This window comes from Halichoeres trimaculatus, unplaced genomic scaffold (genome assembly GCF_033239565.1).
Source record: "Halichoeres trimaculatus isolate MK-OKI-2021-1 unplaced genomic scaffold, fHalTri1.1 fHalTri1_scaffold_6, whole genome shotgun sequence".
NCBI lineage: Eukaryota > Metazoa > Chordata > Actinopteri > Labriformes > Labridae > Halichoeres > Halichoeres trimaculatus.
In genome coordinates this window covers 21,829,511-21,856,164 of record NW_027437184.1, presented here as the reverse complement: position 1 = coordinate 21,856,164, position 26,654 = coordinate 21,829,511, and the positions used below count along the sequence as shown (strand labels likewise).

The 26,654-nt window shown below is 39.2% G+C and overlaps 4 protein-coding genes across 5 annotated transcripts; 1 reads left to right on the top strand and 3 right to left on the bottom strand.

Annotated features, from left to right (window-relative positions):
* Nucleotides 1-36: 36 nt before the first annotated feature.
* tpst1l (tyrosylprotein sulfotransferase 1, like) lies at nucleotides 37-7,663 on the bottom strand. Its single transcript, XM_074671738.1, has 6 exons — nucleotides 7,413-7,663; nucleotides 3,697-4,340; nucleotides 3,182-3,340; nucleotides 2,824-3,077; nucleotides 1,159-1,360; nucleotides 37-507 (listed from the first exon to the last, which is right to left on the bottom strand). The coding sequence occupies exons 2-6, from the start codon at nucleotides 4,102-4,104 to the stop codon at nucleotides 472-474; spliced, it is 1,059 nt and encodes a 352-aa protein (XP_074527839.1). The 5' UTR covers nucleotides 4,105-4,340; nucleotides 7,413-7,663; the 3' UTR covers nucleotides 37-471.
* Nucleotides 7,664-8,531: 868 nt separating this feature from the next.
* On the bottom strand, nucleotides 8,532-13,423 carry crcp (calcitonin gene-related peptide-receptor component protein). The gene is made up of 6 exons (XM_074672280.1): nucleotides 13,349-13,423; nucleotides 12,414-12,450; nucleotides 12,200-12,298; nucleotides 11,998-12,092; nucleotides 11,815-11,872; nucleotides 8,532-10,347 (listed from the first exon to the last, which is right to left on the bottom strand). The coding sequence occupies exons 1-6, from the start codon at nucleotides 13,354-13,356 to the stop codon at nucleotides 10,216-10,218; spliced, it is 429 nt and encodes a 142-aa protein (XP_074528381.1). The 5' UTR covers nucleotides 13,357-13,423; the 3' UTR covers nucleotides 8,532-10,215.
* A 1,461-nt stretch (nucleotides 13,424-14,884) lies between these two features.
* Nucleotides 14,885-18,778, bottom strand: LOC141791897 (serine protease FAM111A-like). 2 transcript variants are annotated; one of them, XM_074672597.1, is made up of 4 exons: nucleotides 18,689-18,778; nucleotides 17,795-17,903; nucleotides 17,437-17,544; nucleotides 14,885-17,350 (listed from the first exon to the last, which is right to left on the bottom strand). In XM_074672597.1, the coding sequence occupies exons 2-4, from the start codon at nucleotides 17,846-17,848 to the stop codon at nucleotides 15,479-15,481; spliced, it is 2,034 nt and encodes a 677-aa protein (XP_074528698.1). In that variant the 5' UTR covers nucleotides 17,849-17,903; nucleotides 18,689-18,778; the 3' UTR covers nucleotides 14,885-15,478. The 2 variants fall into 2 exon arrangements, with proteins under 2 accessions (XP_074528698.1, XP_074528699.1); XM_074672598.1 differs by having other exon boundaries at nucleotides 17,446-17,544.
* Nucleotides 18,779-19,639: 861 nt separating this feature from the next.
* On the top strand, nucleotides 19,640-26,191 carry asl (argininosuccinate lyase). The gene is made up of 16 exons (XM_074672236.1): nucleotides 19,640-19,827; nucleotides 20,056-20,250; nucleotides 20,768-20,851; nucleotides 21,384-21,440; nucleotides 21,550-21,647; nucleotides 21,753-21,830; nucleotides 21,945-22,022; nucleotides 22,106-22,158; nucleotides 22,291-22,353; nucleotides 22,517-22,631; nucleotides 23,711-23,795; nucleotides 24,307-24,366; nucleotides 24,471-24,554; nucleotides 25,049-25,129; nucleotides 25,582-25,688; nucleotides 25,842-26,191. The coding sequence occupies exons 1-16, from the start codon at nucleotides 19,813-19,815 to the stop codon at nucleotides 25,984-25,986; spliced, it is 1,398 nt and encodes a 465-aa protein (XP_074528337.1). The 5' UTR covers nucleotides 19,640-19,812; the 3' UTR covers nucleotides 25,987-26,191.
* Nucleotides 26,192-26,654: the final 463 nt, after the last annotated feature.

The following is a 26,654-nucleotide window of genomic DNA, read 5'->3' as shown; positions in this document are numbered from 1 at the left end:
ATAATTTATTAAGAAAATAAACGTACATCTTCAAAAATATACAGTCATTATGCTTCATGTATACTGACTCAGCATGTGAGAGATTTGTCTGATGACACATTCACATTTGTGGCGAATTATCACAATGTACAAACATGTTGAGATACTTTGAGGTACGAGGTGAGGGGACACGTCAAAATGCTGATCAATACAGACAGCACACCGTGAAGGAGGTGTGAGATGCAGCAAACTCCCTGTAACAGGCTGTCCCCATTATTTAAGAGCAGAGATATAAACCCAAATCCACATGATCAATCTGTAGTTCTCACACCACCTGTGTTCTGATCTCAACACCACATACAAGTCTTACAAATGATTCAAAAATACATATGGATCATTTAAAATCATTCGTGAGGTGAAATTAGCACTGCTGAACTGGAAGTCCATGTTTAAGGTGCATCCATTTGCAAATGTTTGCATGTTTCTCCTGGCTCAGCTGGGGTGCGGGGTCTCTGTTGCCTTCAAACTCTGAGGAAAGAAAAAAAAGTCAGAGTTATCAAAGCTTACCCTTGATTTCCCCCTTGTTTTGTTTTTTTTAAGGCAATCTTGATTTCTTTGGCATTAAAATATGACTTCAGTTTATAATTTTCAGTTACCAGTGTATGTATTTATCTAGACACATCATCACACCTTGTAACTTCTTAATCGTTCTCCTGTTTACTGGCAGACATGTGTTCTCAGATCTTAAAGTAAATACTGAGATTCAACTTCAATACACTTGTAATCAACTCAAATTCATAGTAAAGAATTTATTTGATTCACTCCTTTTTTTTCCTTTGTTTGGGTCATTTTATTTCTCAATAATGTCAGGAACAGCAGGGATCTGGCAAGTGTGCAGGAACTGTCTTTTGATAATTTCTCAATAATGTGCCTTGGCTTTAAAATTAAATAGACTTCATATCCCTTGGATATAAAAAGTGAAAGTTAAAGGGTTAAGCAGCAACATTTGATTACTGCAAATAAATAAATAAACAAACTGATGACCAGGCCAAGATGAGACCTTTTTACTTCTGTTGCATAAGCCGGAAAATAACCCAAAAGGACAAAGTGATAATAGATCCTTATTTTGGGTTGTCTCCAGAGAACCAAAACCATTAGAATGCACCTTTCCCACCTCACCTGAGAGTAGTTGTAAGGAGGTGGAGCAGGTTGGGGTATGGTGTAGTCAGGGGGGTTGGCATGAGGGTTGTAGCCCAGGCGAGCAAGCATGGGGGCGATTTCAGCCATGTCGCTCAACACGTCAGAGGGGATGTTCCCGACCCACTTGGAGAGTGCTTCTGTGTTCACTGGCTTCATCACCTGGTCAGTGGAGCGCTCCACCCTACACACACACACACACACACACACACACACACACACACACACACACACACACACACAGCCGGTTAGTGTTTGATTAATGGAAATGGCTAAGAGAAAAGTTATATAATTTGTGATTCTTGTGATTTTAAATTAAAATATTTAATCAAAAAGATCAGTGATATGAAATGAAAATACTGTTATAGATTTATTTTCATACTTGTATTCACTGTCTTTTTGTTAAATAAAAATCTACCCGGAAAAAAACAGATAGAAACAGCATGAGTGACAAAGAGTGGGTGAGTGGGATTCAGGCCTGCGACATGCCACATTCAATAATTCAATTTCTGGAGATGTTAAAAACGATTAGTGTGCCAGTTGTTGCATAACTTAGCAAATACAGGAGCCTAATCTCAGGTTCGGGTTCTTGCCGTAAAGCAGCCAGATTGACACAAAATCCCCGGAGCTGCTTGCCCGCAAATAAATACTCTAACCAATGACGACAAATAAGTGGAGCAACACAAATTAAACATCTACTGCAGGAGGTCTGTAAGCTTTAACTGACCCACATAATCTTCGGCTGAATACTCTGGGTGAATGCTAAAGTCTTAGCCACTCAGAAACATTACAAATGTCTTTTCTGTACATGTAGGACAAAAGTATAATTAAATACATGCTAGACTGATTTATTCAATGATGCAGAACCTAGAGTGGGGAAGTCATGTGACTCTCTGACCCTGAACCCTGACCCTTTCTGTGGATTGGAGGGGTAGATGTAAAATTTCTCATAGACCAATTCAAAAAGTTTTCAAGGACCTTATAACCAATTTGATTTTTATTTTCATCACAACATTAAAATGAAACAAATTTTAAAATTTCAAATGAAACCTATCTTTTGCATGGCTCTACTTTTTAATAAGCCTGAGAGAAAGCAAAGCCTGTTTTTTCCTGAGAACAGCTCATGAACGTGTGTAGCTGTTAGACAGAAAAAACGTGTAAGATGTTAAATTCACACCTCAGCGTTAACCCTTGTGGTAAAGCCAGGAAGACAGTATCAGTTGAGTTTGCTGGGGTTTAGAGATATCTGTGTCTGAAACTGCTGCTATGACCACAAAAACAAACACAACTTAAAGCAACAGCAGTTGCTTTAAAGCAGGGATCTCAAATCCGTGCCATGGAGAGTCAAGAGGCTGCAGGTTTTCTTTCCTACCAAAAACTCCAGCAGCTGATTCCACTGATTACCCCACCTTCAAGCAGCGAGCAGGGACTAATCAGTGAAATCAGCTGGTGGAGTTTTTGGCTATAAAGAAAACCTGCAGCCTCTTGGCCCTCCATGGCACGAGTTTGAGACCCCTGCTTTAAAGGCAGGTGCCTTTGCAGTAAATATCTAAAAACTCATGCACATGGAAGTGAGATAACCTGCAAAGCTCAGCAGAACTACAGCCAAGAGGTTATTCTGTCTGTTCAGATACTTCAGAGACTCACTTAGACAGAGACACACCCCCGGCCTTTCCTATCAGCTCTTCGTGGTGCAGCACTGATGGGTCCCACTGCAGATCTAGGAAGTGAAGCAACTTCCTCATTTCTTCCTCTGGGTGCAGGACAAGCTGCTCATAGCGTACGGGCAGACAGCGGGCCTCTCCTGCTGCGTGGCACTGACTGAACATGGTCTCCACTGCACTGCTCCACTTTGTTAGACAATCTCTGTAGCTTGTCAGGTCGAAGCCAGAGATGGTCACCTGTGGATGGATGATGAAAGAGATCAATACCACACTGACCGTCTTGAAAAGTGAGTGGAAAGAAATTCGTTTTTAGTAAGTAAGACAAAGACACTCCGGCATACTTTGCGTGATATCATGGAGTGAACTGTCGCCCGTCCGTCTCGCAGCATGAGCACAAACTTAGCTCTGGGGAAGATGCGGGATAGATACGAGAGAGACTTCAAGGCGAATGGGTCCTTGTTGCAAAGACGAGGAGCTGGCTCTCCATGGCCAACTATCACCTGAAACAGACAAAACCATAGCAGTAAAGCCGAACATGTTCCTTACAAACCTGTTCTCCTAAAAATAAGGACGTCAGGCTTACTGTCTTACAGTAATGCAAAACCAACGTATGTGTGCCATTTTTGATAAAAGTATGAGCACTTTCTCCACATGCTAAATTGATTTTTTTACAGCACTGGACTTTTTGGAGACTAAGTTTTCTAGATTCCAGTGGGCAGTTAGTTTGTTTGATAAAAATCTAATAAGATATTTTCAAAACAGATCTGTAAAATTAAATTTTAAATAGTTGTTTGGGTATTTTTGAGTTTTTTAAAGGCCAAATATTTACTGACTTCATCTTCATACACCAGCTCACCTCTAACAGGAATGCTCGGACAGCTGAGTCCAAAACCTGGTCGGTGACACCGGCCTCATCCAGTCGTATCCTCTCCTTCACCGAGCGGCTCCAGGTGGCCCGCATGGCCAGGAGGCGAGGAATCACTCGCGTCTCTTCCCCACAGCGTACGTGACTGTGGGCGTCCAGCATGACCCGCATCAGTGTGGTGCCGCTCCTGGGGAAGCCCCCGATGAAAATCAGGGGCGTGTCTTCTGGGAAGTGTTCTGTCAGGGATAAGCTGTGGTTGGCAGAACCCAGGTTGAGCTCCATCCACCTGTAACGATGGCTTTTTGGAGGACACTCGATCCCGCTCATGCCCAGATAGAGCAGTGAGGCGGAGCAGAAGAGCACGCAGCCCAGGAGGAGGCTGGATCTGCTGCTTCTCATGGTTGCTTCATAAAATCCACAGTAAACTAAGGACACCACAAGCAAAGGGGATGGAAGGACTTGTTAAGTGTTGGTTCGAGGATGGGCTGAAGACACACGCAAAGACACCTGAGGTGAAAGGAGTGTGATCGGTGTGACAGGAGCGGGCAAAGGGCTCCTCAGTCTCTGTGTTGGAGGGAAGGCTCCGGGCCTGCTGTGCTCCACACCCAGCCACGTCTCTTACACATGGTGTTTACCTGAAACAGAATAACACATGGTCGACTTTAAGACCTGCACCACATTCAGGCTACAAACACAGGATGCTCCTGTAACAGGACCTCACATCGTGCTGCAGTATCAGATTCATATTCAAATCAGATCTGACAACTTCCCTGACTGATACGATAAATATAATCCCCATTAACCTGTTATATTTTCAAACATGAGCCACTTCCCTGCACAGAGAGCTATTTTAAACAGCCATGGTGTTATGGTTCCTACTGTGAACACTTACACACTTCAAGTGAGGCTGAATCATATCCAGTTTGATTTTGCATCTCTCCTCCAGGGAGCTGCTGACTGCCGAGCTGTACCACAGCCCACTTCTCAGGCAGTGTATCTGCTAATTACTGCCTCCCCATGTTTTCATACTCAACACCACTTCTGCCACACAACACCATTTGTTAAAGATCGGATTGCTACTGATGAGCCAATGAGCTGTGCAACTTCCCTATTTCCCTTCTGCAGTGTGAGCTGTGAGGACACCACTGAGCTCAGCCAGCCTCCAGCTTCTTCTTTTTTAGCACACAATCCTCTACAACTCAAGCTTACGGATATGAATCAGTTCAACTCTGGCTTCAAAACTTTTGAATAAGATTCCGCTCAGTTTGGACTCTTTCTACAACCACATTATTCCTGCTAAAACAGCATTTTTTCTTCTTTTCCTCGAAGCACTGAATATGTCTCTCCTTCTTGGAGGTATTTCTGTCCTGCTGAGGCTGAATGTACAGGGAGTCAGACATCTGGATGCCACGTGGGGGGAACACTCCTCTCTCAGAGCTGGAGTAGCTGGCCTGTAAAATTCAGTTTGATGATCAAAGTGAAAGAGGAAAAACAGCTGGAAATGAGGACATCATGGCCTGGCAGGGTTACTGAGGTGCTGCCTTAAGCCCCGCTAAGTCCAATGGCATTTCCACAAGCTTTACATGTAATTCTAATGCATTTCCATGCAGAGATTAAGCCACTTGGAGTTTGCAGAGAATTAGGCCAGAGGTTTAAGACAAGCCTCACTGATTTTATTCCCCTCTCCAAGGGCTTTTTTCCCTTTCAAAGGCCATGTCACGGAAAATACAAAAATAACCTATCTAAATTTAAAATTAGACATGACAAGGTCAAAGCTGAGAATAATGGATATTAAACATCCTAAAAGAGTCACAGATTACTTTTTACGCCACCGACCAAATATTTACTCGTTTCTGCTTTATCACTATATCCATTGTTAGCTGGCCCTGCAGGTCACTGCCATCACGCCAAACATCTGAACTCTGAAAGCTCTGGATAGGGATGGATACTGAATTACGGTAGGTACTTTTATAGGTCCCGAATTCTGTCAAAAGTACCAGGTACCAATTCACGTAAAGCCAAAAGGTACCATGTTTAGGTACCTAAATGTATCCACTCCATGCTGGAAAACACAGCATTCCAGGGTAATATATTGAAGAATATATATGTTAAGTCAAAAATGTTTAAACAAAATGATATTAAAAATTGGTACCGTTGAGTACCGGTACCGATTGCGAGGTACCGGGCATTGGTACCATATCATTTCAAATGTGAAAGGTACCCATCCCTAGATTTGGTTTTGCTTTATCTATTCAAAGGCTATGAGTGCCACAAAATTACTTCCATGTTCATTGTTTTGAAGAGAAATAAAGAAGTATTACAGACAAAACTGAAATCTGGGTTGCTGAAACAGAAACTTTCTGCCTTGTTTGTCTCTGTTCTCCATTAAGTTCCTGTAAACACAAGCAGTTACAATCTTTACGTGAGACTGACCTTAAGGAAGGCTAGTGTGCTCACTGATCAGGGAGAAGTCATAAAACAAAGCCCATAATAAGCAGAATCAGTGACCTGTGATGTCAGTCAGACTGAAGGAGGTAGTTGAGGTGACCGGAGCAGCACCAGAAACCAGAAGCCAGTGAGACATCTCCTTACTCTTCACAGGAGGAAAAACCGACTTCTTGAAAAGTCTGAGAGGGAAAACACCTCCTACACTTCCCTGGAACTTGGAAAGCGCCTCGATTCATTACTCAACAGTCTGTCAATACATGAAACCTCCATGGCAGATATAGTTTTCTGTCTATTAAACATGTTTGCTAGGGCAATTATTGCATTCTTGATTCAGCTCGTGAGCGTCTCAAAATAAGATGGGCAGAAAATCATAAATCAAAAAGACATGAATGCAACCATACATGTTACTAACCCAGTTTTCACAGGAATAGCAATGTAATTTTAAGTTATTATGACTCAATGTTAATTAATTATCACTCATGTTCCCAGAGATGGCACAAAACAAACATGGAAATAACAGAACTTGTACCATTCTGTCACAGTGCCCAGCCTATTTTCTGTTTTCTGGATCAACTGTTATCACTGAAAAGAAGCTGTTAATTTAAGAGAAAGACAAACCATACCAAGCTCTTGAAAATGCAAGCAGAAGTGATTACAGTTAAAAATGCTTGTACACTTCTGCATTTAGTATGTTTCTACTGCAACTGTTTCCCCGTGAATGCATTTTTGTTGATTTCCTGCAGCACACTAAGTCTGAAAGTGTCATTTTACTCTTGTTTCATTTGCATCACCGTCAGTGAACATTTCCTCTATGAGATCTGCTCAATATGCACAATCTGCTCCTGTTTACTAGCTGTTTCAAAGACGGCTCCTTTTAAGGTAAAACGTCAAATTAGTGCTCTACAATATCATGCACCAGGTGCAGATTGGTGCAAACAAGTCAAAGCTATTACCGCAATCTGTGGTGTGTGTTTGTGTGTGTAGAAATAGGATTATTCCACAGCTTTACAGCTGAGGCCCAGCAGCCATGAACATCTGGCCTGGCTCGATGATGCATCTTGTCTGCAAATATGCACCCGAGGCAGACAGGCAGGCAGGAAGGCGGCCACCAGGTGAATGACCTGCTATCAGTCAAACGCACCGTGACACAACAGTGGCCACACATAACCGACATAAAAACCAGCCAAATCAGTCATTTCGTGGTAGAAATGCGTTCATTTAGCTGCGTGGAAGCAGCAAGCCGAGCGGTGTTCACTCACCAACGTCTGTGAAACTGCCGAAATCCTGAGAAAAAAAACGCACATCAACCTTGATCCAAAAAACTGAAACAAGCTGCTCCTCTATCCACAACCACGTCGGTGTTTTCCCTCATTCATCGACGGAGGGAAGAGCCATGATGTCTATCTTTTTAATAAATACATTTTAATACAACATTTCATCGCTGGATCCTGATGTAACTTTGTGCCGTGAGAAGTCGAGCTGTATCTACCGCTGCGAAGAAAAAAAAAAGACACCACTGAGCACGAGCGCAGCCAGGCAGAGGGAAGCTGAGCGCTGATTGGTCGACTGGTCCGCTGGTGCGCTGAAGCACATCTGCATGAGCTATTTCCATTGGTGGAGATGTTAAAGGGCAATTCCGTCGCATTGACACGGCAAAATAGTTTATTTTCTTCACGCGAGGCTTAAATTACTTAACTTACATCGATTCTTAAGCTCTCAGGAGCCCTCGGGGAAAATTTATCTCTGCACGGGGTTTGGCAGAAGCAACAACCGCTTCATTTAATATCCCACCATTTCATTAGTACAACACATTGTGGTGACGTTGGGTCTTAATGATAGATTGTGGCCTGTGGTGTTCCTAAAACACTGGTAAGCCTGTCAAACTATCATTACGACAACATAAATAACCACTGAAATTCATGAATAAGTAAGGAGATGCTTACATAATACATGAGTCAAGTGCTAAATGTTGGGGAAAATATTGCCCAAACAAATGATGCAAAAAATTAGACAGCCACAATGACTAGCTTCTCAGGTTGATCTTAAACATGTGTAGGCTATAATAAATTGAACTGAGCCTATTAAAATCTGATATGCCATCAAAAAAAATAGATGAACAACACAGAATCAAAAATAAGTGATTATTATGTCTCTCTCTCTCTCTCTCTCTCTCTCTGGTACACATAGTTCACAGTACACTGAGTCTGAAATAGTCAAGGCCGGATTAAGCTGCTGTTGGTCTGGAGGAACAAAAATAAATCTCAAGGCCAACCCTTGTTTATGTCACTATCAAAATAAAGATTGTCTGTATCAGAATACTGTATTTTTTATTTCAAAATACATGAAATTGAAGGTCTGTGAACCATTTTAGCAAAGGCAGCAGTAAAATAATTGTGCTTAAATCTTCTTTTACCTTGAAATGTCTACACTACTGGACTAGATAATAAAGCATGCACAAACATCAGGCTTTGGTATTGTCAGCTGTGCTGTGAATGCTAAATTTAATAGCATTTCAAAAGGCTAAAAGTAAATGGGGAGAAAAATATTCCTGTGGCTCCTGTCGTAATTGTTTTTTTATTCTCTCAAATTAAAGATACCTTAAACCCTTTTTGTTGAGGCTAAATTTGGTTAAAAAAAGTTCTTGAAGTTCATGTATTTACCAACAATAATAGTTTCAAATGTAATTACACTGTTGTTTTGTCATCACAAAACAAAGTCTGTCATCCTCCTCTTAGTGTATCATGACTTTGGTCTATTTCCTGAAACCTAAAGGGCACCATGGAGTGAATGTGTATAATGCAGGCCCTATTCTTTATTTCATCGGCATAAAAGTAGCTAAGCAGTTTGATGCAAGATACTTTAGATAGTATAGTTCATAATCTATATAATTTCAAATGCGTGTCACTTTATTATTATGGGAGACCAGAGGTATTTTGCTCAAATTCAAATTTAACAAACCTTAGGGTCACTTGGGGTCCCTGGACGTACTGACTCAGTGTCCATAACTATTTCTTTGTTGCCAAAGGACAGCAGAATAATAGCACAGGAAACTGATGTGATGCACATACAGGAAGCTGAAACAGAAAGGTACGTGGGTCTATACAGCACATCCTTCCTCTGTTGTTTCATAATATCCCAGCAGAGATAAATGAGATAATCCACAGCTATTAGATTAAGGGCCCCTCTGTTTTGGTATCAGACTGTAGTTCATGTCCTTAGTTAATACCCTTAAACATATCCAGTAAAAATAATGAGGCGGTATTCTTCTTACTGTCCGTAGAATAACCATGATGATCACAGATTTACCAACAACCAGATGAAGGTAGGAGAAGCAGTGAGAAATAGGTGTCACATCGTAGTGTCAAAGGTATCATAATCAGAGGTGGTTCCATGTCTCCTGCTGGTGTCCACTGTGTTTCCTGAAGTCCAGAGACAATACAGTGGTTTACCTGGAGATATTATGGCACATTGCCCTGCATGTACACCAGACGAAAAAAAAAATCCTACAATCTCTGCCGAGAACTTTTGCTGTATTCATAAAAAATGCTCCTCACACATTTCAGCAGATGTTCTTCAGTATGTTGCAGAATGAAAACAGAATGTTGTTGAAAATAAATAATACATGAAAACTCAAGAGTAACCCATTTTTACACATTGGTTGTTATACAGCTGCTCTATTATTTCATTTTACCTCATAGTAATTAAAGTGGATTTTATGGCAAAAACTTGTATTTCATGCACAAAGGTGGAAAGTGACAGCTTTCAGGCAGAACACTGTACATCAATAATATTCATAGATACAAATTAAATCAATCTGATACAAAACATCCATGAGTCACTGCAGACTGTAAATGCATAATTGCAAATAAGTAACAACTTATTCATTGAACTGATGTAATGATAATCAGGCAGCCATTGTGTATCCCTTCAGCCAACCTGTTAAGTCCAAATAAAGATGCAACATGGCGCAGATAAAAAAAAAGACCAGTCCAGTTCCTTAATACAAAAGTCTTTACTCCAATTCTCTGCTCACAGTTTGTGCCGTCCAGGCCTGCTAGTGTGTCACGACTGTTCACCAGCTTCCTCCATCTCTGCATTTTCTTGCTCCGGGTCACCAGGTAAAGCTTCTGAGACAATCTGGATGAGCTCCTCAATCTGCTCCTCTGATAGTCGCTCTTCACTCTCTTCCACCAGCTGAACATAAACAGATGATAATAAATCAGGCTGTTCTCACAGGCTTCAGCTAGAGCACTTGGTTTGGACAGTAAATATGACAGAGCATGTTGGTGTCTCCAAATCAGCCTGAGGTCAGTTTCTAGCTGCGGAAATATGCTCTAAATCTAAGTGAGTCTAGATTGCCGCAGGGCCATTTTACTTTTCCATGTACACTGCTACAGGTTATTGATGTCTCCGGTAATGGACTGAATGACTAAAATCCTCCAAATGCAATTTGGTGGGGGTGAACAAGCTGTCCATGTCCTACTTAGAGATGGATCTCAATAAAAGCAACAGTGACACAGATTCAGACATTTTGACAGTGCCACCACTGCAAGGCTTTCACAGTGTCAGTCACATGAGAATCAAAGGAAATGGTTACAAACCACACACATTCTGAAATCATTTAACAAAACCAGTCAAAAATTTACAGAGCCTGTCTTTTCCCACATATTATTCTCATTGTTCTTGATGGAAAATGTCTTGAAGGAAAAGAAAAATGTAGAATAACTAAAGAAAGATAAATGTAGTGCTAAACTAGCCTCGCTGCTCTAACATTCAGACACCAAATGCTGAAGCATTAGGCTTTTGTCAAAGGACCACTGTGGTGAAACTGTTGTAGATTCAAAGACAAACTCTCTATAGTGCATGTTGGATACTTTAATATTCATGCTCCTAGCTCTTTGCTGAGCAAAAATACATGACTTTATCACAAGGTTAGGGTTAAAAGTAAAATAGGATTTAATCAATCATTTGAAGAGCCAAAATTAATGTCTGTGAACTTAACTGCATGGAAAATGGTTAACTTCATGATCTTTTGTTCTCATGGCAGTCAGTTGTCCTGTCACATAAACTGTTCCAAGGAATTGTGGGAGGGCGTTTAATAAGCTTGTCCAATGTTACCCATGCCACAGGTAAAATGAAAGAAGTATTAAAGCACCTGTTGTTAGTTATGACTGCCCCTAAAACTTATGAGTCATTCCACTTAGCAAAGAAACAACAGCTTTTTATAGTTGAATACAAGGATGACATTATTCTGTATTCGTCTTACTGTCCATAAACTCCAAAGAACTAACAGATAATATTCATCATTTTGAACACTTCCCTTCACAGGGCCACTGCTATTTCTGTTGACCTCAACTTGAAATAAAGTAATTTCAGACTAGTGAGAGACTAATTCCACAAGTGGATTAATACACATTTTAATCTATTTAGTGGCAGGGTGTGTACTTTGCGTGGACTAACATGTGAAATGGGTCGGGCTAACTAGCACTAGGCCCAGCATATTTTTAGGGATGTACTGTGGCAACATGAACTATCATCTGATCTAAAATGTCTTTTCATCACAATAAATGTGCAAAAAATGAAAGCAGTGCATACCAGTCGTTAATAATACACAAAAAACTAACAGTATTAATAATCCATGACAATAAAACAAGTACTTACGAGCTGCATTTCCACTGCTGTCTGTGGCCGATGGTTCAGGATCATCAACTTCTCTGCCCTGATGGTTGAAAAACATCAGATATCTTTTGTAAAACTGGAAATAAATAGAACAATGTTTATGCTTGATTAATAAGTTTTATAAACATGAAGAGTAAACTGCATGGTCTTGTGATGTTTACTGACTTAGTGAGTTTATGAGGCATCATGGTGTTAAGGAACTCTTTGACAATCTCTGGACTCTGCCTGCTGCAGGGCGTCTTTGACAGATACTTCAGCGTCTGTGCAGAAATGAAGACAAAATCACTGAATACTAACAAAAAAGATTAAATATAAACTCATAGAAAAGGTTTAAGTCTGTGGAGAAAGGTTGAGAGTGTGTGCCAACCTCATACATGATGGTGTTAAGGTTCTGCTGCCCGACACTGTGTTTGTTCTTCCCACTGTCCTTCCTCTGTTCCTTGAGATCAGTGAGGAGTTTGAACACCTGAAAAAACACACAGATCTTCAGATGTGAAGTAAAACTTTGACATTGAAATCTTAGAATCTAACAGGATGAAAGATTTTTATGTAATGCACATCTACACAACATGTCATCTTACCTCATAGTTGCTCAGCATTGCAGCACTTGAGTTCTTCCTAAGAATAAGAGAGAAATTTTAAGTGTGCTGGTTCAACCTTGGCTAAATTTAAATTCTATTTCTATAAAACAGTAATTTCAGGTAGATTAAATGACTAACTAAATAACCAGATCTGACGGTTTTCCCTTTAATTTGCTAGGTAAATATTGCAAGGAGAGGCTTCAGGATTCAAGAAATGGTTAAGTTTGCTTTTGAGCTCAATATGTTTTGGTTTGCCATAGTTATTACACATGCAGTATTGCTAGTACTATCATTATTATTTGACAAAAAGCAACATGCAGAGTTTAGATGGACAGTTGTGATGTCACCGAGGCTGATCAAAGAAAAAAACCCCACACAAAATCATTTCTGTAAATAACTTAAATGGACGATTATTGTCAAAGGTTTTTAAAGAAGTAACTTAGTTAAGCTCAATTGCCAAACAAATAAAATGTTAGTTGCAGGTTAACAGTAAACACAAGTTTCTGTGCGGTGTTTACTTATAACTAATAAATATAGATAATTCAGATTTTAATTTCCAAAAGATAATTTCCGTCATAGACGTCAAAAGAGAACTCTATGTTTATCTGAATCAACTTGACGAAAGATAAAATAAATCTGACATAGCTACAGTATTTTAGCGAGTGTCTTGAACAATTACTCTTTTAGATCTGACGATAGTTTTAGCTATATGTATAACCTGAAAAATAAGCTTCATTTAATGCAGACGTTAAATATGTCTCAGTGGGCTTTTTATGACGTTCCGTTTTCCTCACGACAAATAATAAAACCTTCGAATACTGCGACAGAAATTGTTGGTATTTGAAACATGATACTTGGCCAAAGTTGAACTGTACTGTACTACGATAAAAAGACTCCTTAAAATATCGGAATAAGAAAAAGTTAAGCCATCTTACACTTCCATTCTGCCAGGCTTTTCGATGCGCTCCTCCACAAATGCGACCGTGTAGAAAATGAAGACCTAGACTATGGTTCCGCCTAAGAGCAAGCTCATTTCTTACTTTTAACTCATTTCCTTTATCCAGTCATTTTGTTGAAATATTTTGAGCTGATTTTTATTCTTTCGCACTAAAAGGGTCCACGATTCCACAAACACACCAAGAAAATGATAAACTTAACTTTACCAGCTACAGAAACTTATGTACCTGTAGGATGCCTTCTGCAATACTATTACTTTTCAAGAAAGTATAGAAAAAATATTCAGTTACAGCGGTTTTTATTTCAAAAATTTGATTTAGATTGGGTTTGTCAAGTGGCAATTACATGGCTGTGTAAACAAAGGAATGACAAGTTTTCAACGTGTCTAACGAGTTTGGCCAGTTCAGCTGTAAACGGTCATGTCTCCTCCTTACTTTAAATATACTTGAACAAATAATTAACCTAATAAAAATAAGTGAAACGTAGAACTATACTGCAGTCAATCATGCATCATAACAATAAAATGCTCTTATCTAAAATACTATTATCAGTATGAAAAAAAAGTGTCTTGTATTCAAAAAACTTGGAGAAACTGGTGCAGCTTCAACCTCCATATTTTCTGACGGACTGGAATTATAATGCATGAATGAGCTGCATTGCCACCATAAGATCTCGCTATGTGTTGCATAATTCAAACAATGGCAAATTAATACAATATGACACGAATAATTAATGTAATCAAATTCAAGTTAATAGAGATACACTGATCTAAGATATGACCTTTGACCCCTCAACAATAGTTCACACAGCTAACAGAAAAAAAAACCAAATAAATAAAAGCACACATTTGACAACAACGATGAAAGAAATATTTTATTTTGCACTTTCCATTAGCAATGTGTATAAAGCTTTACACTTTTGTAATGTCATATTTCATTACAATGCAAAGTCATTGGCAACACCAGAAATGCTTTCATAAAATTGCTTTTTGCAGTCTAAACACGGTGGGCATGAAAGAACATTGCCAAATTTGACTGTTCAACTGCTTTCTTTCAAGAAAACATTTAAAATTACATATATATCACAATCAATACAATGCTTGTTTCTTTTCACACTTTGATTCTGCTTCTTTCTTGGTGAAACAAGTGTTAAACCACCTTTTTCCACCGATTACAGGTTTGAAAATCATCATTTACACATTTCTGTTTTTCCCCGTAATAGAAAAAGGAAACTACAAGACAACTGAATACTTATGAGATATGCCTATAACATCTTGTATCTTTTTTATTACTTCACATAGGTTTATTTTTCCTAACCAGATAATGTTTACACTTACATGATCAAAATAAAAGAAATAAGAGAGTAATCTTATCATAATATTATGTTTCCTTAAGCATGCAAAAAGAAAGAAAGAAAGAAAGAAAGAAAGAAAGAAAGAAAGAAAGAAAGAAAGAACAAACACCACAGAGCTCTTCTATAAAAGCATCCAAACAAGAAACGTTGTGGCTAAAAAAAGACATTTCCCACTTGTCCTAAAACTGATGTTTGTTCAATTAAAATGAATAAACCTTGATTGCATACATAATGTATCCACCAATCCCTGCAACAACAGTTTCCTAGCTTACAAAAACAAACAAAACAGATGTTGCTAACTGCTAAAGCTGCTCTCACTGCAGCTATCTCTACACTTTTAGTCCTCAATTAGTATGTGTTAAGGCTGGGAGAAAAAAATCGATATAGCCTATATTGAAGTATCAGGATCTTTTGTTTGTCAATCTTAAATTGTGATATTTTATTCAAAAATCGTTTTTTTCTTGTCAAACCCAAGTCCTTAATTTTAGCTTTTGTGTTTAAGCTGGGTTGGAAAAAAGTTGAGATGTTAGATCCACTGAATAAATTTTAAAAACTGACTCATATGTACATTTTTTACATATAATAACATACAGTATGTGGACATCATCATCCAACTTATTCACTTGGTCTGGTGTTAAAAAAGCAAACTAAAAACCACAAAAATCAGAACTACTGAAGAATACCAAAACAAATAGAATCGGGACCCAAAAATCGTGAAAGGATCGAATCATGAGAAAATGCATATAGTCCCGGTCCTAGTCAGTGTCCATTGGGACTGGTTGTTCTTTCATTGTGAAGAATTCAAAAAATCCTTTCAGGATCTCATCATCTGCGTGCAGTGAGTTGTTGACTGCATTTCTAAACACCACTGGAATTCTGCTCTCAACCAGTTTCTTGACATTGGCCTGGATTTTTGGGTGCTGTGTACAATTGGTGGCCAAGAATGCCTTCAGCACATCAAGCCTTCCCATTTCAACAATCTGGATGAGCATGTGTTCAAGGATGGAGGACAAGGGATAGCCAAACTCAATGACACGCTTCTTTTCCCCGCTTATCTTTCCGTATTCATAGCCAGCTGAATGCATTGCAACAACATTGCAGTGCTCATCAAAGACAGGGGACCCAGACGAGCCATGAGCAAAGCAGGACCCATATGTAAGAATGTGTCCCTCATGTTGAAGACTTTGCATCATACCTTCAAAATACTGGGTGGTTACCAACTGAATAATGTTGTTGCACTCGACCAGAATGCCTTCTGGATTTTTCTGGGAATGCTTCCCTAAAACCTTGCTGCGTTCATCTGTGGGAATAATCCAGCATGGATCCAGCTTTTTCACACCACCATCAGGATGGCCGATAATGCAAATCGCACCACTTTTTGGAAGGAAACCAAAGTGGTTTAACAGAGGACGTGGTAGTTCCTGATCAGCACTGACTCTGAGTAAAGCCCAGTCATACTTGTGGCCGGAGGGATCTGACCAGTACTCAAAGCCTACAACCTCCTCCACCTTTGCTCCGGTCTCCACCTGGTTCAGACTCTCAAAAGAGAAATGGACAGTCACCTCCTCACTGAGCTGCCCTGTACTCATGTCATAAATGTTTTTAATAACATGGCCGTTCGTGAGTACAAACTTGTCAAACAGGAGGAAACCGGTTCCTCCTGGGTTTCCATTTATCCTCACTTGGCAAACTGAATTACTAAGTTCCATCAGCGTCTTCACCGTTTTCACCTCCCTGCATGTCTGACTATTCTTTCCATATTCCACATGAAAGAAATTCTTCATGTCACGTTCAGTTTTCATCCGTTTGATCATATTTTTAATCTGGGAAGACAGGTGCTTCTTCACATTTTCAGAATTAGGTATTATTTCTGGCTGAAAAGTCACAAATTGCTTTGGTTTCTCCTTTTTTGCACCACTATTCACTGTCTCGGCTGTGGTAGACTGCTGTTGATGATCTTGGTTTTCATCAGAGTCAGATCTCTGAGATTCACCTTCCATCACGTATGCATCCTCTAGACTTTGAGGTGGTGAATTTTTATCGATCTTTATGATCTTGACAGTTTTGCCATCAAGTTCATCAACTGAATCAATCATTTCAGTTTTGATGTCAGTGCCCTTTTCTAAGAGGGCACAGTTTTGCTGGAATACAGTCTTCAGGAAACGACCATCTCTTTTAAGAACATGCCTTACTTTTTCCCCTTCGTATGCATAAACAGTAACTTCCTGAAATTTTTTGGGAAATTCTTTGTTTTTCATGATTTTTTTTGTATTTTCACCTCCTTTTGTCAGTACATGAAATATCACAGGGTTGCCAGTCAGGCATTTTCTTTTGTGAATTGCAGACGCATGATTTTCATCTGTTTGCTTGAGTTGTCCTGAAGCTTTAATGTACCTGACTGTGAGACGTTCATCCTTGATTAAGCAGCATGGGAAGTGAGGACTGATTGCTTTCCCTTCCCTTTGCAAAACAAGTTCTTTGGTTTTGTTCTTTTCAGCCTCTTTCCTGAACGCAGCACTTCTCTTCAGAGAGTCTTCAATAGTTCCAGCCTTGTTGCAGGTCCAGTTTGTGGGTATCTTGTCACTCCCAATCCATAAAAAGGAATGGGTCTCATGTGGCTCGTTTTCCTAGGAATATAACAACTTTAGTCCATTGCGTCTTTTTACGTTACAAATTTTGTTTCTTTTCGTCATTTCCAAACTTAAACCATCACCTGCTTAACTGGTTTAATTGCAGGGCAACTTGGGGCTGCAGACATTTTCGATGGATGATGAGCAAGAGATTTGCTGCACCCAGGAGACTTCTCCAGACTGTTCAAGGACTGACAGACATAAACAGATTAACTAAAATCACTGGAACACAATTTAAACACACACTTAATCTAGTTTTCATGTGCTTTTAGTATAAAGACAACCAAGTTGTCAACTTAACCAAGTTATTGCACAAAAAGAACCTCTGTTGCATTTTAATATGAATCAGAATCTTAAGATACATGATCAGAACAGCTTTGTTTTAAGAAGAAGTTAAAACAACTTGGGTTTGTATTTCATTAAACAGGTGAAATTGTTTACCTGGAAATAACTTTTAATTGTTCCTTTCTTTGCTGGCTTCAACTTTGGCTTCATCTTTAAAAGGGTGGTTTCACTTCAATGTAGAGATGATGGAAATACTGTGACTTACCTGGCAGAGAAGACAAAAGTAGGCAGTAGACTTTGAGAGATGAGTTAGCGTTACAGCTACTGCAATTCTTGACTTTTTTCAAACCACGTATGAATGCCAATGAAGCGTTTTCAGTATTACTGTTGCTTTCTGAAATCAACATGGCACACCGTAAAAAGACTCAACAGAACAGCCATACTACAAACAAAGCAGTGGACAGCATGCTGTACAGTGTGCACTCGAGATGTAGAGGGCAGTAAGGAAAACAGCCACTGATCTGTTTGACTTCTCCGGTCTCTGTGCTCTTTGTGTATTATTGATGAAAATGTGCTCACTCTGAGTTGTCAAACTAACCAGTTTTACCAAAATATGCGACGTAAGACTTGCTTTTCGGGATATACGTGTGTCTGCATTAGATGAATAATTTCAGAACCAAGTACAGCATGTCGAAAAGTAGGAATGACAAAAGAGGTGTCTGTGAATATGCCTGTTTATAATATAAATCGCGCTAAGTTATGATCATGGCGCTGAGTCGACAGGGACACTTAGGTCATTTTAATCGCTGTTTGTCCTTTTGTGGTTTTCAATATGAGTCTGTAAGATCTATTTATATCTTTACCCTGTAGTTATCCTGTTACACACACGACTGCCTTTTCAGCTCCGATGATGGTTTGCAGATTGATTATCGAATACAAAACGATCTATAATGCATTGCTATTAAACTGTTACACCGTAAAAAGCGATTCAACTAAGTATTAGAGTGTGCGATTTAATTTTCTTGTACTGAATAATATATGTGAACTGACGAAACAGCTGAAGACAACCAGGGCAGGGGTGACGATATTAATGTCTCCGTAATGACTCTAACTACAGACTGAAGACTCAACACCTGAACCTCAACCAGATTCAAGTATTTGGCGCTTCTCAGAGGCCCCGCCCTAAAGTGATGAAATGATGTCATGTGACCACTGAGTTGCCCTCATGCTTAATCCCTGATCAGTATTGTTTCTAAACTGGCTTTAAAATATGTATATATCATAACATATATTCATATATTTGAAAGCTTTACATACAATACATTTATCATGGTATCTGCTACTTTTTGTTGGTGAAAAGCTTTAAGGTCTCTATGTAGCACATTAACATCTGAGCAGCATGGGGTAGAACTGTTAATAGTGGACTTATGGATGTGAAATTTACCAGTTTCAAAAAAATTATCACTTGTAGCAACTTCATTTATTTCATTGCATATTATTTTTTTCAGAATTCAAATTGATCCAGCAATTTATTGGCAGTTCTCCAGAATAAATTAATTACTGCGCAATTATAAAATAAATGCCTTGTGCTTCCATTTCCGTTTTGATAAATTGAAATTTGTTGCAAATTACAGCAAAACAGAAAAAAGTGGAACATTTATGATTGGTTATTTTTGCATTTAAGTATTTTCTCATATATTTGTCATATTTTTTTTTAGTATCTACCCCATTTACAGAGAGTTTCAAGCCGGGTACTCTCTGTAAATGGGGTAGATATAATGTATCTACCCCACTTACAGAGATTAAGTTTTTTTTATGTTGGACTTATAAAAAAACTCCTCAATTATTGCAAAATTTCATTATAAGTACCCCTTTCAACTATATATGTTACAGGAAAAGTTTAAGAGATTCCAATTTTTCCTCAACTTCAATCTATTTTAGTTGATGGTTCTCCTCTACGTCCCCACCGGTGACGTATTACGCATTGTCAAACAAAGCGTCAAACGTCTCAATGACGTATTTTTAAAGTGATACATACAGCTTGAGTACGACGCCCCTCGCTCTTCATTCAAGCCTTAAATCAAAAGAATTAAGTGCAGGTCGCTTGGTATACATCTCCTCAGGCATTTCCATTCATCAGACTGAACCGCTTCAGACCAGAGTCATTGGCTGACATGGCCAGCACAGAGGTAGGGTTGATAGTCAGCGTAAAAACCCCTGCGCAGCTGCTTCCACGTGTTGTTTTCTTTTTAGCGAACAGGTTTACCCTTATGGTCGATTGATAAGCTGCCAAACTAAGATCACTTCTTCAATTAAGTATCAACTTACTGCTATGTGTGTGATCGTCAAATGTGTTGAAACTGTTTAATGATGCAACTGCCGTGTACACATTTTACCCCTGTCACTGTTGTCACCAGGGAAGTAAACTTTGGGGAGGTCGTTTCGTGGGAGACACTGATCCCATCATGGAGAAGTTTAATGCATCAATCACGTACGACCAGAGGATGTGGGATGCTGACATCAGGGGGAGCAAGGCTTACGTGAAAGCTCTGGAAAAGGCAAAGCTGGTCACCACAGAGGAGAGGGATCAGATTCTACATGGGCTGGATCAGGTGAATTCACAAGCATTTACACAGTTCATTATCATATTTAGCTGCTACTCTGCAGTGAACATGTGTGTGTGACTTTCAGTTTTCTGATCAGTCATACCACACATGTCAGCAGGAAGTAAATTACTGCTGCATTGTGGGTATGTGTGTCACCCCCTGCCCTGCAGTGTTGATGTATGTTAATACTAGTCAACTGTAAAACGTGCTGTGCTCCAGCTTTCTTCTCTGTACTCTGCTGATTTTATGGTGTATAATTCTATAATTGTGTGACAAATGGGTGCTGCCGGACATTGCAGTCATTCTTTCACCCACACAAGTTTGACAGTTTTGAGAGTGCTCGCCTAGATTTGAAGCAAGCACAATAAGGGAAACACACATACTGTGGATAATTTCATTTTTAGGCACATCTGCTTGATTGTCTTTTGAATCTCCTGTGTATATGCCTCAATCAAGCGAAACAAAACAAACTATTTCACTTACTGTTGTGCTAATTTGAAACAATATTCATTTTTAACTCCAGATTTCTGAAGAATGGTCCAAAAGTTTGTTTGTGATCAAACCTGGAGATGAAGACATTCACACTGCGAATGAGCGCAGGCTTAAGGTGAGTCTCTTACGATGATTTACTGTTTGTTGTAGCTTTAAGTTACTGTTAGTCCTTTTTTTCTGCATTCTGAAAGTAGTTTACTTCACTTCACTGAGCCCTGTTAATGCTGAAGCAAAGCTATTGCTCTACAGTCAGTGTATCATGAAAGGAAAAAAACCTCTAACACTAATTACAAGTATTTCTCGTGTATTCAAAGCAAATTAAATCATATTTTTAAAAAATGGACTCCATAAATGTCCAAAAACTATTTAAATCACTTTAAAGAGAGCACTGACTGATGAAAATTTTAAATTAATTACTTTTGGGGTTTTTTTGTTTGTTTTTTTTATATTCTGTATTTCTGAATGTCACACACAAAGTTAGGAGGTCTGAAGGTATCATGATAGTCAACCTCTATTTTTTTGTACTTCTGCTCAGATTTGTTGGCATCAAGGAAAAGAAAGTGTTGCACCAACCCTGGTATTATTTGCATTATTTATCATGTTTTTCTTAAACCTGGAGGCCTCAAGATTTCTGTATTTCTCTACAGGAGCTGATAGGTGCACCTGCTGGGAAGTTGCACACAGGCAGGAGCAGAAATGACCAGGTTTGCTTTCACGAAATTCAAACTGTATTGTCAAGAATACTTCTCAGAATTTCAGGTGGAAAATGACTTTTAGGTACCATGAGACGCTTCATGTGTTTGCATTCACCAGGTTGTGACGGACATGAGGCTCTGGCTGCGAGATGCCATCTCAACCCTGACAGACAATGCTCTGCAGCTCATATCTACCATGGTGGAGCGGGCAGCAGCGTAAGCCCTGCATATACTGAAACACACAATCCTTCATGGCTGTTCATTAATGTGCTTTTAAAAATGATCTGTTGGGGTCTTTTGTTCCCTTTTTGTGACCCTCAGAGAAATTGAAGTGCTGTTTCCAGGTTACACCCACATGCAGAGAGCTCAGCCGATCAGATGGAGCCACTGGATCCTCAGGTGACCCTTGTAAAAAAGCTTACACATTATGCCTCTTTCTTTTAAATGGTAGATGATGTATTGCTCATATCACTCTTCTTCTTTTTCTCACTTACTGGTTGAACCCACACTTAGTCATGCTGTCGCTTTAAGCCGGGACCTTGATCGGCTTCAGGAGGTGAAGAGGAGAGTTAATGTTTTGCCTCTTGGCAGGTATGTCGTGAACACACTCATTGTATGCCAGTTATTTTAAACCACAGACAGGATCAGCTGATGTTAATGATTGTTGTTTCTAGTGGTGCCATTGCTGGTACACCGTTCGACATCGACAGGGAGCTGCTGAGGAAAGGTCAGGCTACTGCACATACAGACTGTGATTATCATCCCATCGAAAGTGTTATATACGCCTCTGGTTAAAGCTTGTTTTTTTGTAATAATGAAATGTGTTTTTGTAATTAATGCATTTTATTTGGATTCATAGAGTTGGACTTTGAAGGCATCAGTCTGAACAGCATGGATGCAACGGCCCAGAGGGACTTTGTTGGTACTTAAAATTTAGATGGCATTCAATTACAAAAATAAGAAAATTTAATATTTTACACAGACTAAATGTCTCCTTACAGATGACTGTTTTGATAGATGAATGAAATAAAGAAACAAATAAAATATGTCAGTGTTTTTATGTTTTTCTGTGTATGGGTTTCCAGTGGAGTTCCTGTTCTGGGCGTCTCTGTGTTTGACTCACCTCAGTAAGATGGCAGAGGACCTGATGCTGTACAGCACTAAAGAGTTCTCCTTCATCTCTCTCTCTGATGCATACAGGTCAGTTTGTCTTCTACTGATGGATTATGTATCAGTGTCTCTAGCGCACATCCTTAAGTCTGCAAAAATTAACAACGGATTTGATCTGTGTTGATACATTGATGCATTTGGTAGGCACGGCTGATTCAAACCATAGATGGTAGAAAACATGGATGTAGTCTCTGTGGCACGTTGGTTTCTACACGTTTTAGAGCACAACGCTATGCTGGAAATGCTTTCTTCATACTTTAACCCAGATAAAGGTAAAGGAGTGAAGTTGAGGTGGGCTTTTAGCCTCCCAGAGGAAAGCTAGAACACACCAACCTGTCATTTAACGTATCAGTGCTCCACGACCTTGCAACTTTATATCAAGCTCTGAGCCTTGAAATGGAAGCATCATAACATAATGAACCCCTCTGTGAGCTTTCTGTGAAAAATAAATGAGCACAAAACAGAATTTTGGAGTATATTGCAACTAGCCTTAAGTGGACAGTTTCAGACCTGCAGTTTTTGTCTCCTGCATCAGCTGTTTTTAGATTTAAATGCAGCAGGCAACAATGTGTTATTGTTCAGGTTGTCCAGCAGAGTGCACTCTTACGTCATAGTTGACAAATCCCAGAACTGTAATGTCAAAGTGAGGCAGTTAACGTCATAAAGTGCAACAGATGTGGGTTTTTCTTCCACCTACTATTTAGAAATAACAAAATCAAAACCTCTGAATACTTTTTAAAAAGTCCCATCAGGATGAAATGAAAGCATAAAGAAACGATCAGTTTTCCTCTCAGCTGCTACATCAGTAATGGCTCTGCTTCTCTCCTCTTTATCCAGTATCTGCCTCTGTAATCTTATATCAGTTGGGCTCCACTTTTGGATGCTGTCATAGTCAACAAGCTGCTGTCAATAACTCGTATCACTACTTACAGATGGTCACTTAGGAGTGCAAATTACAGGCATTACAGGGACTTGTAACATCTGAGAGCTTATCTGTTTCTAGAAAAGTCTGTGTTTTTTATAAAGCTCTGTAACTATTAACGCCAGTGAGTTGGTATTCTTCTCACCTCTGTGTGTCTGTTTGTGTGTGTGTGTCTGTGTGTTTGCAGCACAGGCAGCAGTCTGATGCCTCAGAAGAAGAATGCTGACAGTCTGGAGCTGATCAGGAGCAAAGCAGGCCGTGTCTTTGGCAGTGTAAGGAATCCTTATCTATTGAATTAGAGGCTGAACAATTCTTTGTTTCAAAAAATTGTGGTCAGATAGCTTAAAAAGCATGTCTGTATGTAAGCATGTAAAAGAACTGTTTGATTCTGAAGTGGCTTTTCTTTCTGACTTTAAAACGAACTGATGATATGTTTTCCTTAGCAAACCTAACAGAACAAAGACACATTTCCTACAAAATCTTCCTTTAATCTGTAATTTTTTTGTTGTACAAAGTAAATGATATGTTAGATAGGGAATATATCACAATATATTTCAATATATGTTTCATTGTAGCTACAGTCTTCTGGAAACGTATCTTTGTATCATCAGCGCCCTCTTGTGCTGTGAAGTGATCACCTACACATCTATGGATTCAAACCTGGCGACCCCTTTAGCAGCAGAGCAGCACATGCAGACCTACTCTGTTTTGTTACTGTACTGTTTGCTTTTGTTGTATTTATAGACCAGCTGAGGTATCTGTGCTTTTATATTCTTGTTTCAGTGTGCAGGGTTCATGATGACGCTGAAGGGCCTGCCCAGCACTTACAACAAAGACCTGCAGGTTTCAAAGTGTCTCTCTACTTTCACATGATGAGGATGCTTTTATTCATATAAATTCTTCATTGACTTCTTTTTTGCATTACTTTCCTTCTCATCCGTCTTCAGGAGGATAAGGAGGCCATGTTTGACTGCTATGATACAGTTCATGCTGTGCTGCAGGTGACCACGGGGGTCATTTCAACTCTAAAGGTCAGAGTTTCAATTCACTTTATACTTAAAAAAGCTTTATAAATCAGCATTTGCTCTGATGAAGATCTTAAATGTGAAAAAATACCACTTTTTGAGGTCATGATTGCTTTCCTGTGTGTTGTTTAAAATCCCTTATCTTTCAAACTCTTTCTGACTATTGCTCCGAATTGAAATGAAAATCAACTTAACAGCAGTGCCCTCAGTGTATCTGGATCTTGCAAATAAAAATTTCAGAGGAGAGAAAGTGATTTTGTTCTGCTTATGCAAATTTAAGTTTCAGGAAAGCTAAAAGCCATAACTTGCCTTGTGTTTGAAGTTTTATCGAGAATAGAGAAGTTAAGAAAGTTATTTGTGGAATGACACTGATTCATTTTCTAAAGCTAAAAACAGGCGTCTTCACACGTTACATTGTGATAAAGTGATTCTAGGAACAACACTGTCGCAAACTCCAGAAGGACAAAATGACTGAGATTCTGTCTTTCGATGTGTTTCAGATCAACCAGAGTGTGATGGAAGCAGCTCTCAGTCCAGACATGCTGGCCACTGACCTCGCCTATTATCTCGTGAGGAAAGGGGTGAGTCATGACTTCTGTATTTCCATCTTTAATTTCATCCTAAAGCTTCTCTTAGAGTTTCTACCAGGTTATGAAAGGACTGAGATGAACACAAATGGCACTCAATGACTTGCAACAAAAAAAAATCTACCAATGACATTGGGTTATGATTTTAATGCTTAAAACCACTGACACCGAGTTGCTGTCAGTGAGTTAACTCATGTCGCTCATGCTAACATTTTTCCACATGAATGATTCCTAGTTAGTGATATGTCTGACTGAAGAAGAGGATGAAATTTTCCTTTGAGAAAACACCTGTACAGGACAAGGTCAGCTAAAGATTGGAGGCGCGGCTTTGGCCATGGCTAGATTTGTATTGTAGCTTAAATCTACCTAATATTTCTGCAAAAAGAAGCACTGATGATCATGTATCTTTTTGTCACAGTGTAAACTTGGGTTGCTCTGTGTTGCAGATGCCGTTCAGAGAAGCTCATGGTGTTTCTGGTAAAGCTGTTTTTACTGCTGAATCCAGAAATATCCCCCTGAACCAACTCACCGTGGAGGACCTGAGTGCGATCAGGTGACTGTCCTGTGTTCTTCTTATTCACATGAACACACACACGCTCACAAGCTCTAATGCACACTTAGAGCAGACTTAAAAGCCTTAATGTGTATGTTTTCTTTCATGATCTTTCATTCTTTTTTCTTCTCTGTGTCTGTTCTGTCGTTTCAGTCCCCTGTTTGGGAGTGACGTCTCCTCAGCGTGGGACTACAGGAGCAGTGTGGAGCAGTACAGCGCCACTGGGGGCACAGCCAAGAGTAGTGTTACTTCACAGGTTGAACACTTAAGGAGCTGGCTTAAAAGACAGACACAGTGATCTTAACCTCAGTCTACTTTACATTTCAGAATCAGGTTTACTACCCTAAGATAAAACTAAAATGTGAGGTCAGCTTTTTAAGAAACCTTGTTGCCTTCTTTTAAAGGGTGTTGTGCCAGAGGTTGATGTGTAACAAATCGATGTTGCTCAACCAACACAACTGTAACAAACTTCCTAATCAATGCTAAAAAAAATAAATGTTTCTCAAACAGTATGTCTGGCTACAGCTATGAATTTTGTGCAGAAAGGCTTACAACAGAGTCAAAATTAGGAGGATAACTTTCATAGTCACATAGTTTTACAGTGTTTCAGCCCAATATATCTGCTACAGTAGAGAGGTGTATGAGCTATTACTATTGATTTAACTTTGAAACCTGTAGAGAAACTTTCACTTTACACTTCATTTTATAAAATGTTATAAAACAAGTGTAGATGAGCTGCACACATTTTACTCACACAAGAGGTAAGTCAAGGGGAATTTAATTGTATTAACAATTTTTAAAAACAATTTCAGCCAAAAGCTCAAAGTTTGAAATGTTCACACATAAAATCAGTGTCTAACTTCATTCAAAGCGAACTAACAATCAAAGAAATCACGAATGTTTTTATATTATTTAATTTGTTTGTAGTCCCATATGGATCAAGATGAATTAACTGATTTGTAGCAT